General features: G+C 31.5%; 3 protein-coding genes across 3 annotated transcripts in view; 2 read left to right on the top strand and 1 right to left on the bottom strand.

The window, feature by feature from the left end:
• LOC100162256 (monocarboxylate transporter 1) overlaps positions 1 to 4,271 on the bottom strand; it is a 98,276-nt gene extending 94,005 nt beyond the window's left edge. The window contains exon 1 of the mRNA XM_001947543.5: positions 4,122 to 4,271. Within this exon, the coding sequence (XP_001947578.2) occupies positions 4,122 to 4,166 (45 nt within the window). The 5' untranslated portion in view covers positions 4,167 to 4,271. The remainder of the gene's footprint in view (positions 1 to 4,121) is intronic.
• Positions 4,272 to 4,395: 124 nt separating this feature from the next.
• On the top strand, positions 4,396 to 7,923 carry LOC115034018. Its single transcript, XM_029489026.1, has 2 exons — positions 4,396 to 6,658; positions 7,682 to 7,923. The coding sequence occupies exons 1-2, from the start codon at positions 6,507 to 6,509 to the stop codon at positions 7,896 to 7,898; spliced, it is 369 nt and encodes a 122-aa protein (XP_029344886.1). The 5' UTR covers positions 4,396 to 6,506; the 3' UTR covers positions 7,899 to 7,923.
• A 519-nt stretch (positions 7,924 to 8,442) lies between these two features.
• On the top strand, positions 8,443 to 10,318 carry LOC100569266. Its single transcript, XM_029489966.1, has 6 exons — positions 8,443 to 8,680; positions 8,741 to 8,970; positions 9,062 to 9,353; positions 9,417 to 9,655; positions 9,954 to 10,111; positions 10,207 to 10,318. Exons 1-6 carry the CDS (start codon positions 8,443 to 8,445, stop codon positions 10,316 to 10,318), a joined length of 1,269 nt encoding a protein of 422 aa, XP_029345826.1.
• The last annotated feature ends 1,229 nt before the right edge of the window (positions 10,319 to 11,547 follow it).

Raw genomic sequence — 11,547 nt, forward strand, 5'->3', positions numbered from 1 at the left:
TCAGAATCGTTTTTCTTATACAGTGATATTATATCATTGAATTCAAATTTAATTCTATCCATTATTCAGTGTCCCACTTGTAACCTGCTGTACAGCAGAGCGACATCCACTTACCCACCTTTTTATTATTTAACTTATATTGTTATTAGTAATACTTATATTATGACTATAATATAATATTGTGACGAACACAGTAATAAAAACAGAAATATGTATTTATTGTTAATTTTTTAAAAATGATATATTTTGTTTTAAGTGTTTATATTAAAATTACGAACCCTATGAGGGTTCAGCGCATCGCGCTGAATCAGATTAGGATCGGTAAAAACATATATACATCATGCAAAAAGGTCTTGGCTCCGCCCAGTGGCGTAGCAAGGGTATGGCGAACTGTGCCTACGCCAGGGGCGCAAATTATGAAGGGGTGCAAATTTGTGCTCTAAAATTGGTACTTATTTTTAATCGCTAAAAAGGCGCATTTTCCTAGGTTTGCCAGGGGTGCTAACGAGTCTTTCTACGCCACTGGCTCCGCCCCCCGCGCTGAAACGTACTAGGATCGGGAAATACGCCACCCGGTACCTATATGGCTATATTATATATTATAATATATATTTTATTTACGAATTTGCAGCAAGCGCTCATGATTTATGGGTAGTGAGCACACCACGGTCCACGACTGACAAGCTTTTAACATTCCTACCGTGGTGTTCAATCACGCTGACGTGGAAATACCACGTGCATACGCCGCTGGGTTTTCGGCGATTCCGGTCGTGTAGGTTATAAGCCTAAAGGTATATAATAATGCATAAGGATCAGACCTTTCAACGCAAGTCGCCAAACGTTCGCACACACGTGACGCGTATATAATTTATCACGGCATCACGCCGAGCCGGAACAGGCTTTAATAAAATAATTGTTCATAATATACTGAGACTTTATATCATATTTTTATTTTATATATTCTTAAAGATATAATATGTATTATAACTTATAATATTTTGTAGTGGCTTGGCTTAGCGCGTTAGCTGCAAATTGCAATCAGTCATGCGACGTAACTGAGAGTAAATAACGGCCACTGCCACTAGTTGCCGGATGGGTGACCACCCGGGTTCGTAGTGCGCAAAAACCTTACCACGCATACACGTGTTTTCAACCATACCACCTTATCGTACCAACCCTAACAACCTTACAGGCTAATGACCTTAGCCGCCGAAGCTCTAATCCAATAGAAAAAAAATTGTAAAGGTACATAATATAATATAGGTAAGAAAGCACATTATATTATATTTATAACCATAGGGAAAAATCTAAAATCCGGTATTATACAATATATATAAATGTAAATATAAGTATAAAGTATTATGTAATAGTTGTATACTTATTACCTACTAAATTATTATAGCGTGTGTTTTTCACTCATAATTTTAAGGGTCACACCAGGTTACGTACCTATACCTGGTTGTGAAATATACAGATGGCCAAAAACCAACACTTTGACTTTTCCTCATTGTACAAAACAACTAGAACTGGCTCCAAAATATGATAACTAAATATTAAAAACCGAGGAACTAAAATCTGCTGTTGCAGTCAAGTAATAGTGACGAGCATACCTCTGACCTCGTCTTTGGGTGTGTTAAATTTGAATTCAATTATATACAACACTGAACACGCTGTACCTTTACAAAAAAAAAAACGATTCTGAGCGGAGGTGGTATAGAGCCTATACTTCTAAGGATATTTTTAATTAATAGTTAAAGTCAAATTGTGATCATTTGAATAGGTATCCATATGTCATACAGTTTGAACTTTAATTGCTAGTAAAGAACTGCTATAGATGTATGCTGTTTTTGTTTTTAATTTACAGAAAAAAACCCAAAGAAGAATATCGTATTAAATATCCAAGTTTTTACTTACAAACAAAAATGTCATCAAGAAAAAAATTCAAATGTTTATAAATAGCATACAAATATACAATTTTTTTAAATTATATTATGTCTAGTGAATGCTATTAAAAATATTTGATGACAAATTCAAGTCTATACAGTTTCTCAATTTTGAATTTCAAAAAAAAACAACTTCATAAAAATTTGTCGAAATCTGTCTAAGCATAAAAATTAAGAAGCTCCGCTCACAATCTAAAATTCTAAGAAATATAATTGTTTATAAAAGAAAGGTATATGATATTTTATTGGTTCAAATAACATAATAATGTATTATTTTTAGAAGAAAATTTGAAACTTCAATTATTTTTCTACACAATGTCACGATTTTTATTTTTGATAATGTAATATAGGTACTTTTACAGTTTTATGCAATAATGTTCCATTTTTATATTTTAAACAGAAAAAACGCTTTACGCCAGAAGATTAAAACCTTTTTTGTTAGCAAATATATTTAGTTAGTTGACTTGAAAAACTCTTTTAATTTTTATAAGCTATTTAACTACTTAATACTTATGTTGTAATATTAATATTTTTAATTTTAAGGATTTCGTGAATTAATAATTTAAGTAATAGTAGTATAATTCGTTTTTAACCATATCGGCTGGGTAATCGATACGCGTCTACATCCCGGATAAATTTAACCAGAGAGGGCGCTGTAAATCGAATAGGAGTATTATAGGACAATAGGTATGTTTTCAAGTATACATAATCCTTTAACGCGTATGCATCCTTAAGTCGTAAAAACTATTGAAATTGTTGTTTATAAACTATTGGTTACAGCAATAATTATTGATATAAAATATCTTAAAAATTAATTTCTAAAAGTATATAGTTGGCATTTTTAACGGACAACGAAGTGCTCGGAGTCAGCTATAGTAAAATAATATAATGTACGATTTTAGTATTTTAGGAATAACATGATGCCATGATAAATATAAACACCGTAATATAAAATACTAAAATATCTAAATGATTAAATATGGTATTTAATGTTTTGATTAAATGCATTATATTTTTCTTTGATTATTCATATTTCTTGGATAGAGTAGAAAACATAATACAGCATAATATAATATCTGCGCATTCTGTCTTATAGACTGAATTAAATTTTAGCGCATATGCAATGGGAATGGGCATAATAACATTTTAGTACCTACCCAGTTAATCAGACAAGCAGTAGTGGACTCGGTGGAGAGATGGGGCCCTTATTCTGACATGTTTACATGAATTACAACCTACAACAGCATACGGTTTGAACAAAATATCTAATTATAATATTAATATATGTACAATAACAATAATTTTAAAATAGACAATTATTGTACTCAGAGGCCTCTATAGAATTTTTGTAAAATAGTATTTTCACTTTGTATAGAAATTAAATTATAATATATAATCACAAAATATACTCTAATATCGCTATACTGCTATAGGTAGGTATTAGGTTTAGTACATATTTAGTTAATATTCAACATGGATATTAACTTTTCATCCGACGACTGACAATAAAATAAGCTATTTTAATACACATAATTAAATTAAACTTTAATCACGGGTGATTTGTGGAGCGATTTTTGATGTGAAACATCTAATGCGGCATGGCAACGCTTTTTCCTGATTTTAATATTTATGAAGATAGGTACATATTATAGGTTATGGCCCGTTATACAGTAAGTATTTGAAAAGTTTATATATGACAATTTACTGAATCACAATCAATGAAAATAACAATTGCATTGAAATGACATATTAAATAAACTGTTTGTATGTACCTGAAGTTTGCACGGAAAATTAGTTATTTAGATCTACAAAAGTAAAAATACATAACATAGGTACCTATGTAATAGATAATTAGTAAATCTCAAACGAAGTGAGTGGTTTTAAAATACCGGACAAATAACCTCTAAATACCGGGTACTCTCAGTCGCTGAAATGTTGTGCGTTGTTTTGAGGTGTCCGCTATTCAGAGGGTTTAGATTGTAGAAAATTTGTGTTTGGTTTGCAATAATACGTCCGCTATTGGGAGGTGTTGTTAGGGGAGGTTTCACTGTAACATAATTAATGAGAGTCGGTTGGTGTTACCCGCGAGTGCAGGCTTATTACGAGCTAGATCTACAGAGCACACGGTCTCACGCATAAGTCGTATAGCAATATAGGAATACATTACGAAATACTCACAACGAGTTCGAATATGGGCCTACTGCATCTCTTGTTGGGCGCCATGCGGCCGTCGTCTTGGCGTTCGTAGCCGACGGGCGGCTGACGGTCCGCGGTCACGGGCGCCGCATTGTATCGTCAAGCGTTACGCGCGCGGGCCCGGCACTCGAATTCGAATACTCGAATACTCGCGTGCTGCAGACACTATGCCGTGCGCGTCCGCCGCGGTGTACGGCCGTTCGGCGCGTGCGTGTGAGTGTGCGGAGCCGTGTGTTTGGTGTGCGTGTGTAGGTGTATGACACCGTGTGTGTTCGGCGCGCGCGTGTGTCGTGATTGCGCAACGCTAATGCCAAGGCACTACGGATTGACTAGGCCCGCGCCGTCGTAACGCGACGTACTCAGGAGCAGAGGTCCGCGGCGACATCACGACGTACGAAATAATATGGCGCGCGACCGTCAGCAGTCCCGCACGCAGGCCGCTCGCGCGCAGCTGACTTGCCCCGTTGACCTCGATTATGTGCTCAGCGGTCGACTCGAGTGTTGTATAATGTAGGTACACCCGCGACGGACGGCTGGTATTTTTCCCCCATATAGCGGCCACACGTCATATCAGGAAAGAAATCCGACGGAAAAAAGAAGTGTTTATGTGAAAATCGCGAAACTTAAAATTATGAAGAATAAATTGTGAAAATAAAAATAGCGAACAGATTTAACAGCAAAAACAATGATAGCCTAACCTTTTTTAAAATATTAATTTTTTCTTAAGATCAAACTTCAGACTTGCGAGACTAACATTAAAATTTTAAGGCAATAATAACAATACAAATAAAACTAGTACAATAAATTATAGACAATATTCCATAAGTTTTCAGTGTTTCCCTATTTTCGTAATCAATAAAAAAGGGAGGAAGTAGTTATAAACCACTCTACTGTACGTCTGTATAGTAATTAGTAACTATACTTAGGGTGGCCATATATAAAATACGAAAATACGGGACAAAGATCAGAATTTTTTCATTATGAATAAACATCTATTTTTGATGAAATGCTTAAATATTTTAAGTCTTTAATCTTAATTGATAACTAACATATACATATTTAACTTACTAAAATAATCTATTTTGGATATTTTATCACATTTGTCAATTTTAAAAATTATAAATATTTTTTTGTACTTATAAGTATAAACTATAATAATTAATAACTATAATATAGTGTAATATGAATATATGATTTAACTGGTGTTCGAAGTTGATGCTTGGGTATTTGTTAAATATTACAGTTTTTGATTCCTTCGGCAAATATTTTTCAGACGAATGTATATGTCTTAAAAGTTAAAAGTTTTTTATTTCCCAATAGAAAGTCATGAAACTCAGAACGAACACATACAGTACATTCCACCTTAATATCTTCCTGGCCCATCTTTTGACATTTTGTAATACATTTGAATTCGTTTTGTAAACTTTCGTTAAAAACACATTTTATTTTAGGCATAGTTATTATTTTAATTATTATTTATTAGTTCAATAAATTGATATGATAGATTTTAAGATATATACAATAAATTTAATGTTCACACACGAAACGCTGAACGCTAACTGGCTAACTGAGTAACTGGGAAAGTGGGAAAATATAAAAATTATTAGTGTCCGTTATTGGTTGAGACTGACCGACACTACGAGAGATATCATAAATTTTGATTCATAATCCATATTCTATTTACAAATAATATACACATATTGTGCTATAATATTATTATGTCTTGTCGGTCACGACGTCGTGATCGTAATCGTCTCTATGCGGGCTGTGATCCATTGCAACGAAGACCAAAAATAACTTTATATTCGAATAACCGAATTCAATACTTACAAACAGAGGCGTATCCAGGTAGGGGCTACGGATCCTGTTGCGGCAAATTTTTATTTCGTACTTTATACACCAACGTCAATTCATTAATATTTTTCCAGTAAATGTGTACCCATCTCCCTCCCCGCTCCAGTCATATTATTTATAATGTCAGTACCACTTCAAACTTGCCTATTTCATAATATTTGGCTATTTACAGTTTCACCACGGCGCGGAGTCACCGCCCACCGGTAACCAACATATGACAATATATATTAAAAATAATATGTTAATAATAATAACCCATTATGACAATATGCATTTATACGCTGATTAAACGACGATAGTTGCTAATAGCGAAGTTATTAATATCAAGCTATCAACCGACACGGCGACACAGCTGAAAGCTCTAAACAATAAACAGTATAAACCGAATAGTCTCGTGTAGTCGTGTCTCGGAATGCCTTTTGTCTCAAAAAGATCGTATGTGCATACCTATTGCAGGCTATTACAGTATTCTGTATTACCTACAACTGGCTACTGTAAGATTTCATTTTAGTCATGGGTCCTAGGTCAAGGCTTAGCGGATCAGGGTACAGAAAAAAGGCCGCAGCAAAGGCTTTACGGTATGCCCCTGTAATGAAAAAAACCGGCAAAATAAACAAGTTTTTTTCACAAGCTTCCAGAGTACAATTACACAAACGCTATCCTAGGTTAGTATTTCTTAGTATTTAGTACTTTGTTAAGCTAGTATCTAGGTAAAGGTAATAACTATAAATATTTTTAATACCAAACTGGCTGCCAAAAATGTTTAATTAGGTTATGATTTTGTTGGTCTAATATTCTTGCATACAACTATCATCTCGACTATCATGCAAGTACCTACCGGCTACCTATGCAACACATTAATGTTTTCATTTTCAAAAAAAAATGTTTTTAAGCTATCCTTATTATCTATAGGTACTCTATAGCTAGGTAGGTACACTGAATATTTTGATAATTAAACTATTGCTAAATATTGCCAAATACCTATATTATATATTTATATATCAGTTATTTAATGTTTTTGAGTAAATGTATTTAAACGCTTTTATAGTATTTAGTATAATTTTAAGTACTTTTTGAATTAAGTATTTTAAATACAGTTTTTGACATATTTTGAATTTGTATTTGAAAATCAAATAAGTACTTTTATGCAAATTATTTTTCTTCAAAATTCAAACAAATTATCCGTCCGTCGTCACACATTTATTATGAAAGATTTACTATTTTATTTATTATATTTTTTCACTCATAAGTCATAACTGGTACAAAAATACCTTCCTTGTTGAATGTAACATTACAATTTTAAATTAGTAAATATAAAATGAATTTTGGCCAACCGACTAGTAAAAAGTAAAATGTAAAAAGTAGGGAAAATTGAAAATTGAAAACCTACCTATTTAAATACAATATGTAAATACAATTATCATTACAAGTTATTATATTTTATTCACATAATAATTATATTTATAATGGTCTGAATATTATGTAAATATAAATAAAATTATTGAAACTAATGATATTGATACCGTTGATTTAAATGAAAAACATTGTTCTGTTGATTTGAATGACAGTCATATTGACAATATTACTAGAAATTTGATATTACCCAGGTATAGTAATTCTCTAAATATATTATTTTAAACAAAATATTTTTATCATTACAATTGATTTAAATTATATATTTTTTTAAGTAATGATCCGGCATACTGGTGTGTTGATGATACAACAAGAAATTACATATCGGTCAATGGAATATCTCAAAATATTGAAACTATCAGTGGTGTATTGGTACGGGTACGCGGGTATACGCCGTATACCCATCAGAAGATTTTCGATTTTCGGCGTATACCCAAGGTAAAATCTTATTTTACGGGTATACGCTTCCAAAATAACCAGAAAACCAAATAAGATTTAAAATTTATTTAATAATTGATATAGGAAAAAAACGTTATTCGTTATTATATTTATTAATTAATTACTTATCAATTGAGGTAGGTATTGAATATAAGTTATATAACAATATGCGTCGTGTTTAATGTATTTTAAGACTTTAAGTTCAATTTAGTAAACCCAATATTGAATACAAAAAATCTATGTGGAAAATTCTATAGATTGTACCTATAATAATAATGTTATTATTATTTTAATTTTTTTGACATTCGAGTTGATTTTGTTTTATTTTCTATTGTTACATTATAAAAAAATTAATAAAATAATGTTAAAAACTATGTACTAATTGAACTGCAATAACGTTATATAATATAGGTATACGATGATATAATTTGATCGTTTAGGTTACGTACATATTTTATTGGTGCGTATACCCATAAATATATTTACCAATACACCACTGGAAACTATTAACTTTACCAAATCGAAAAGAACAAGTAAAAATGTTATTCGTGGAGTTCTTAAAGTAAACTACTGATATTGCTCATCAAAATTATTTTATATGATCCTTCTTAATGGTGAAAAAGTTAAGAGAAATTACTTAGTGTACTCTGAAAGTACTGGGTCAGTATTCTGTGCTCCGTGTAAATTCTTTGGTTCGACATCTGTGTTTTCAACTGTAGGGTTTTCTGATTGGAAACATGCAGAGAAAAGAATTACTTCACATGAAAATTCTCAAACTCACAAAACTAATGTCTTAACTATGAAAGATAGAGGAAAAGTAGTTCAAAGAATTGATAGTGCTTTAATATTACAAATAGAAGGAGAAAAAAACTACTGAAAAAATGTGTTAAGAATAGTGGTTCCTGTAGTTAAGACACTGTCCTCTAGAGGATTAGCATTTAGAGGCAAAACTGATAAATTTGGTTGTAATCAAAATGGTAATTTGTTAATGTCCTTGGAGCTAATTGCTTTATTTGACCCATTTCTAGCTACACATATAGAACAATTTGGCAACAAAGGAAAAGGCTTTACATCCTATTTATCATTTAATATATTTGATCAGCTCATAACTATAATGGCTGATCAGGTTCTTACAGTTATAGTTGAAGAAATTCAAAAAGCAAAATACTTCTCAATAATAGTGGATTTAACGCCAGATGTTATCGCATGTTGATCAGCTATCATTTGTGGTGTGGTATGTTAAAGATAACGGAACACCTATTGAACGGTTTATGTGCTTTTTGCCTAATAGTGGACATAAATCTGAAGAACTTACTGATGAAGTTATGACTACATTATCTCTTTATGATCTTGATCCAGCATTTTTATGTGCACAATCTTATGATAATGCAAGTAATATGGCTGGTGCATATAGTGGCTTACAAGCCAGAATTAAAGGAATAAATCCATTAGCCCATTTTGTTCCCTGTGCTGCTCATTCCTTGAATTTAGTTGGGACATGTGCAGCCAGTGCCTGTCGTGAAGCTTGCGATTTTTTTGACATTATTCTAAATATATATAACTTTTTTACAGCTTCCACACGTAGATGGTCTAAATTAGAAGGAACCGTAAAATGTCTTTCAGCAACCCGTTGGTCAGTCCGTGATGATGCTTGTCACTCCTTATCAAAAAATTGGAATAATATAGTACATGCATTACATAAAATTTCAAATAATAGAAATGAAAAGCCTTCAACAAAATGTGAAGCTGTTGGCTTACTTAAGAAACTCAAGCGCCTTGAAACAGTATTTATGATAAACATTTTGGATCGTGTAAATAAAACTTCGAAGAAGTCTGTTGATATAGATTTAATTACAGTTGTTGAACTATATCAATCTTTAATTCATTATGTTGAATCTTTAAGAAATGATGATTCTTTCAAAATATTAGAAGACATTGCCATAACAAAATCTGGAATAAAGGATTACAATGGCCCATAACAAACGGAAAAGAAAAAGGAAAATACATATTGATGAAAACAACGATAATGAAATATTATTTTTAGAAAGAAACTATTTGATTATAAACACTTATTATGTAATACTTGACAAGGTTTTTTTTCTTTTTAAGTTACATGAAATTACTCCAGAAAAAGTAAGAGAAGATGCTGAAGTATTGCAGAAAACTTACCCAAATGATTTAGCAACATGTTTTGTAAATGAGTGTGTACAATTTCAAGGCCATATGAAAAACATTGAAGTTAAGCTTACAACAATACAGATGTTACAGTTTATAAGAGAACATGATATTACTAGTGTTAATCCCTATGTTGAAGTAGCTTTACGTATATTTTTGTGTACACCATCTACAAATTGTATTGCAGAGCGTTCTTTTTCCACACTAAAAAGAATAAAAAACTAAGGTCTAAAATGGCACAAGACCGCTGCTCGGCTTTAGTTGTATTAGCAATTGAAGCTGAAATACCACTTCATTAGATTTTGAAAAAATAATTAATGATTTTGCTACTTCTGAATCAAGGAAGAAGAAGTTTTGAATTTTGTATATATATTGTATACGTAGCAGTTAATAGAAGTTTTAATAAATAATAACAATTAGTAACAATATTTTTTTTTTTTTGACTGGAGGGGTGGGGGGACGGCAAAAATGTGTTGCCCCTATCTTGAAATTCCTAAATACGCCACTGCTTACAAATCGGTTATCATAATAATATAACAAAAACACCATTATTCTACAAATGCATAATTATATACGATATATACTCGTATTTACTCCGTAGACCGTACATATTTTCTATTATATGAAAATAGTCATATTTTTTAAAAACGGGACAATATAGCGTCCCGGAAGCATATGTCGGGATAACGGGACAGACTTTTGAAATACAGTACTTTCCCATATTATACGTCTGGCCACCCTAACTATACTGTTGGTGTCGACTGAAGAGAGAACCTCGTCATTGAGGAGTAATATAAGCCACTGTAATATATGTGTTAAATTTAAATTCAATGATAAATCATTGCATACAAGTACCTATATTTTGTAATATTATTGGTATTTAAGTAATTTGAAGGTTAAACTAAAGAAGAAGGTTGAACTAATAAATTCTTGCCGAAAACATTGCATTTCAAAATGTCATTGTGTGTATAAATTAATAGGTACCTATTTTAAAAGGTCCAAATGCCTGTTTACGATATATTTTTAAATTACAACAAAATAACTAGAACCGTTATTCTTTGATTAAATAGTTATCTAATTTTGTCCACGTTTTCACTTAAAACGTCCATGGTTAAGTATGTAATTTTTATTTTGGCCTTTAGAGTGGCTCACAAATGAATTTTGTTTTTTCTCACGAAATTCATATAAATTACATATTTATTGGAGGATATCGGTTGTTTTCGCGAAATCTACTAATTCAGTTGTGTGTTTACGGTTTAGTCGTTCCTTTTGAGTTTTAGAGGCGCCCATCGATGAATCTTGATGAATCACGAATGGAAGAATTAAAATTCATGAAAACAATTCGTTCCAATTATTAATCAATCCATAACTGATATAATTGATAAATTATAATTGTATATTTGTATGATAAATGAATAAATAACACTTGATAACTAATAATAAAAACAAATTAAATACATATTAATAACTATTAATAAACATCAAAATAAAAAAAGAAATTAACTTCAAAATACATAACCACTAAGGC

Source organism: Acyrthosiphon pisum, chromosome A2 (assembly GCF_005508785.2).
Source record: "Acyrthosiphon pisum isolate AL4f chromosome A2, pea_aphid_22Mar2018_4r6ur, whole genome shotgun sequence".
Lineage (NCBI taxonomy): Eukaryota > Metazoa > Arthropoda > Insecta > Hemiptera > Aphididae > Acyrthosiphon > Acyrthosiphon pisum.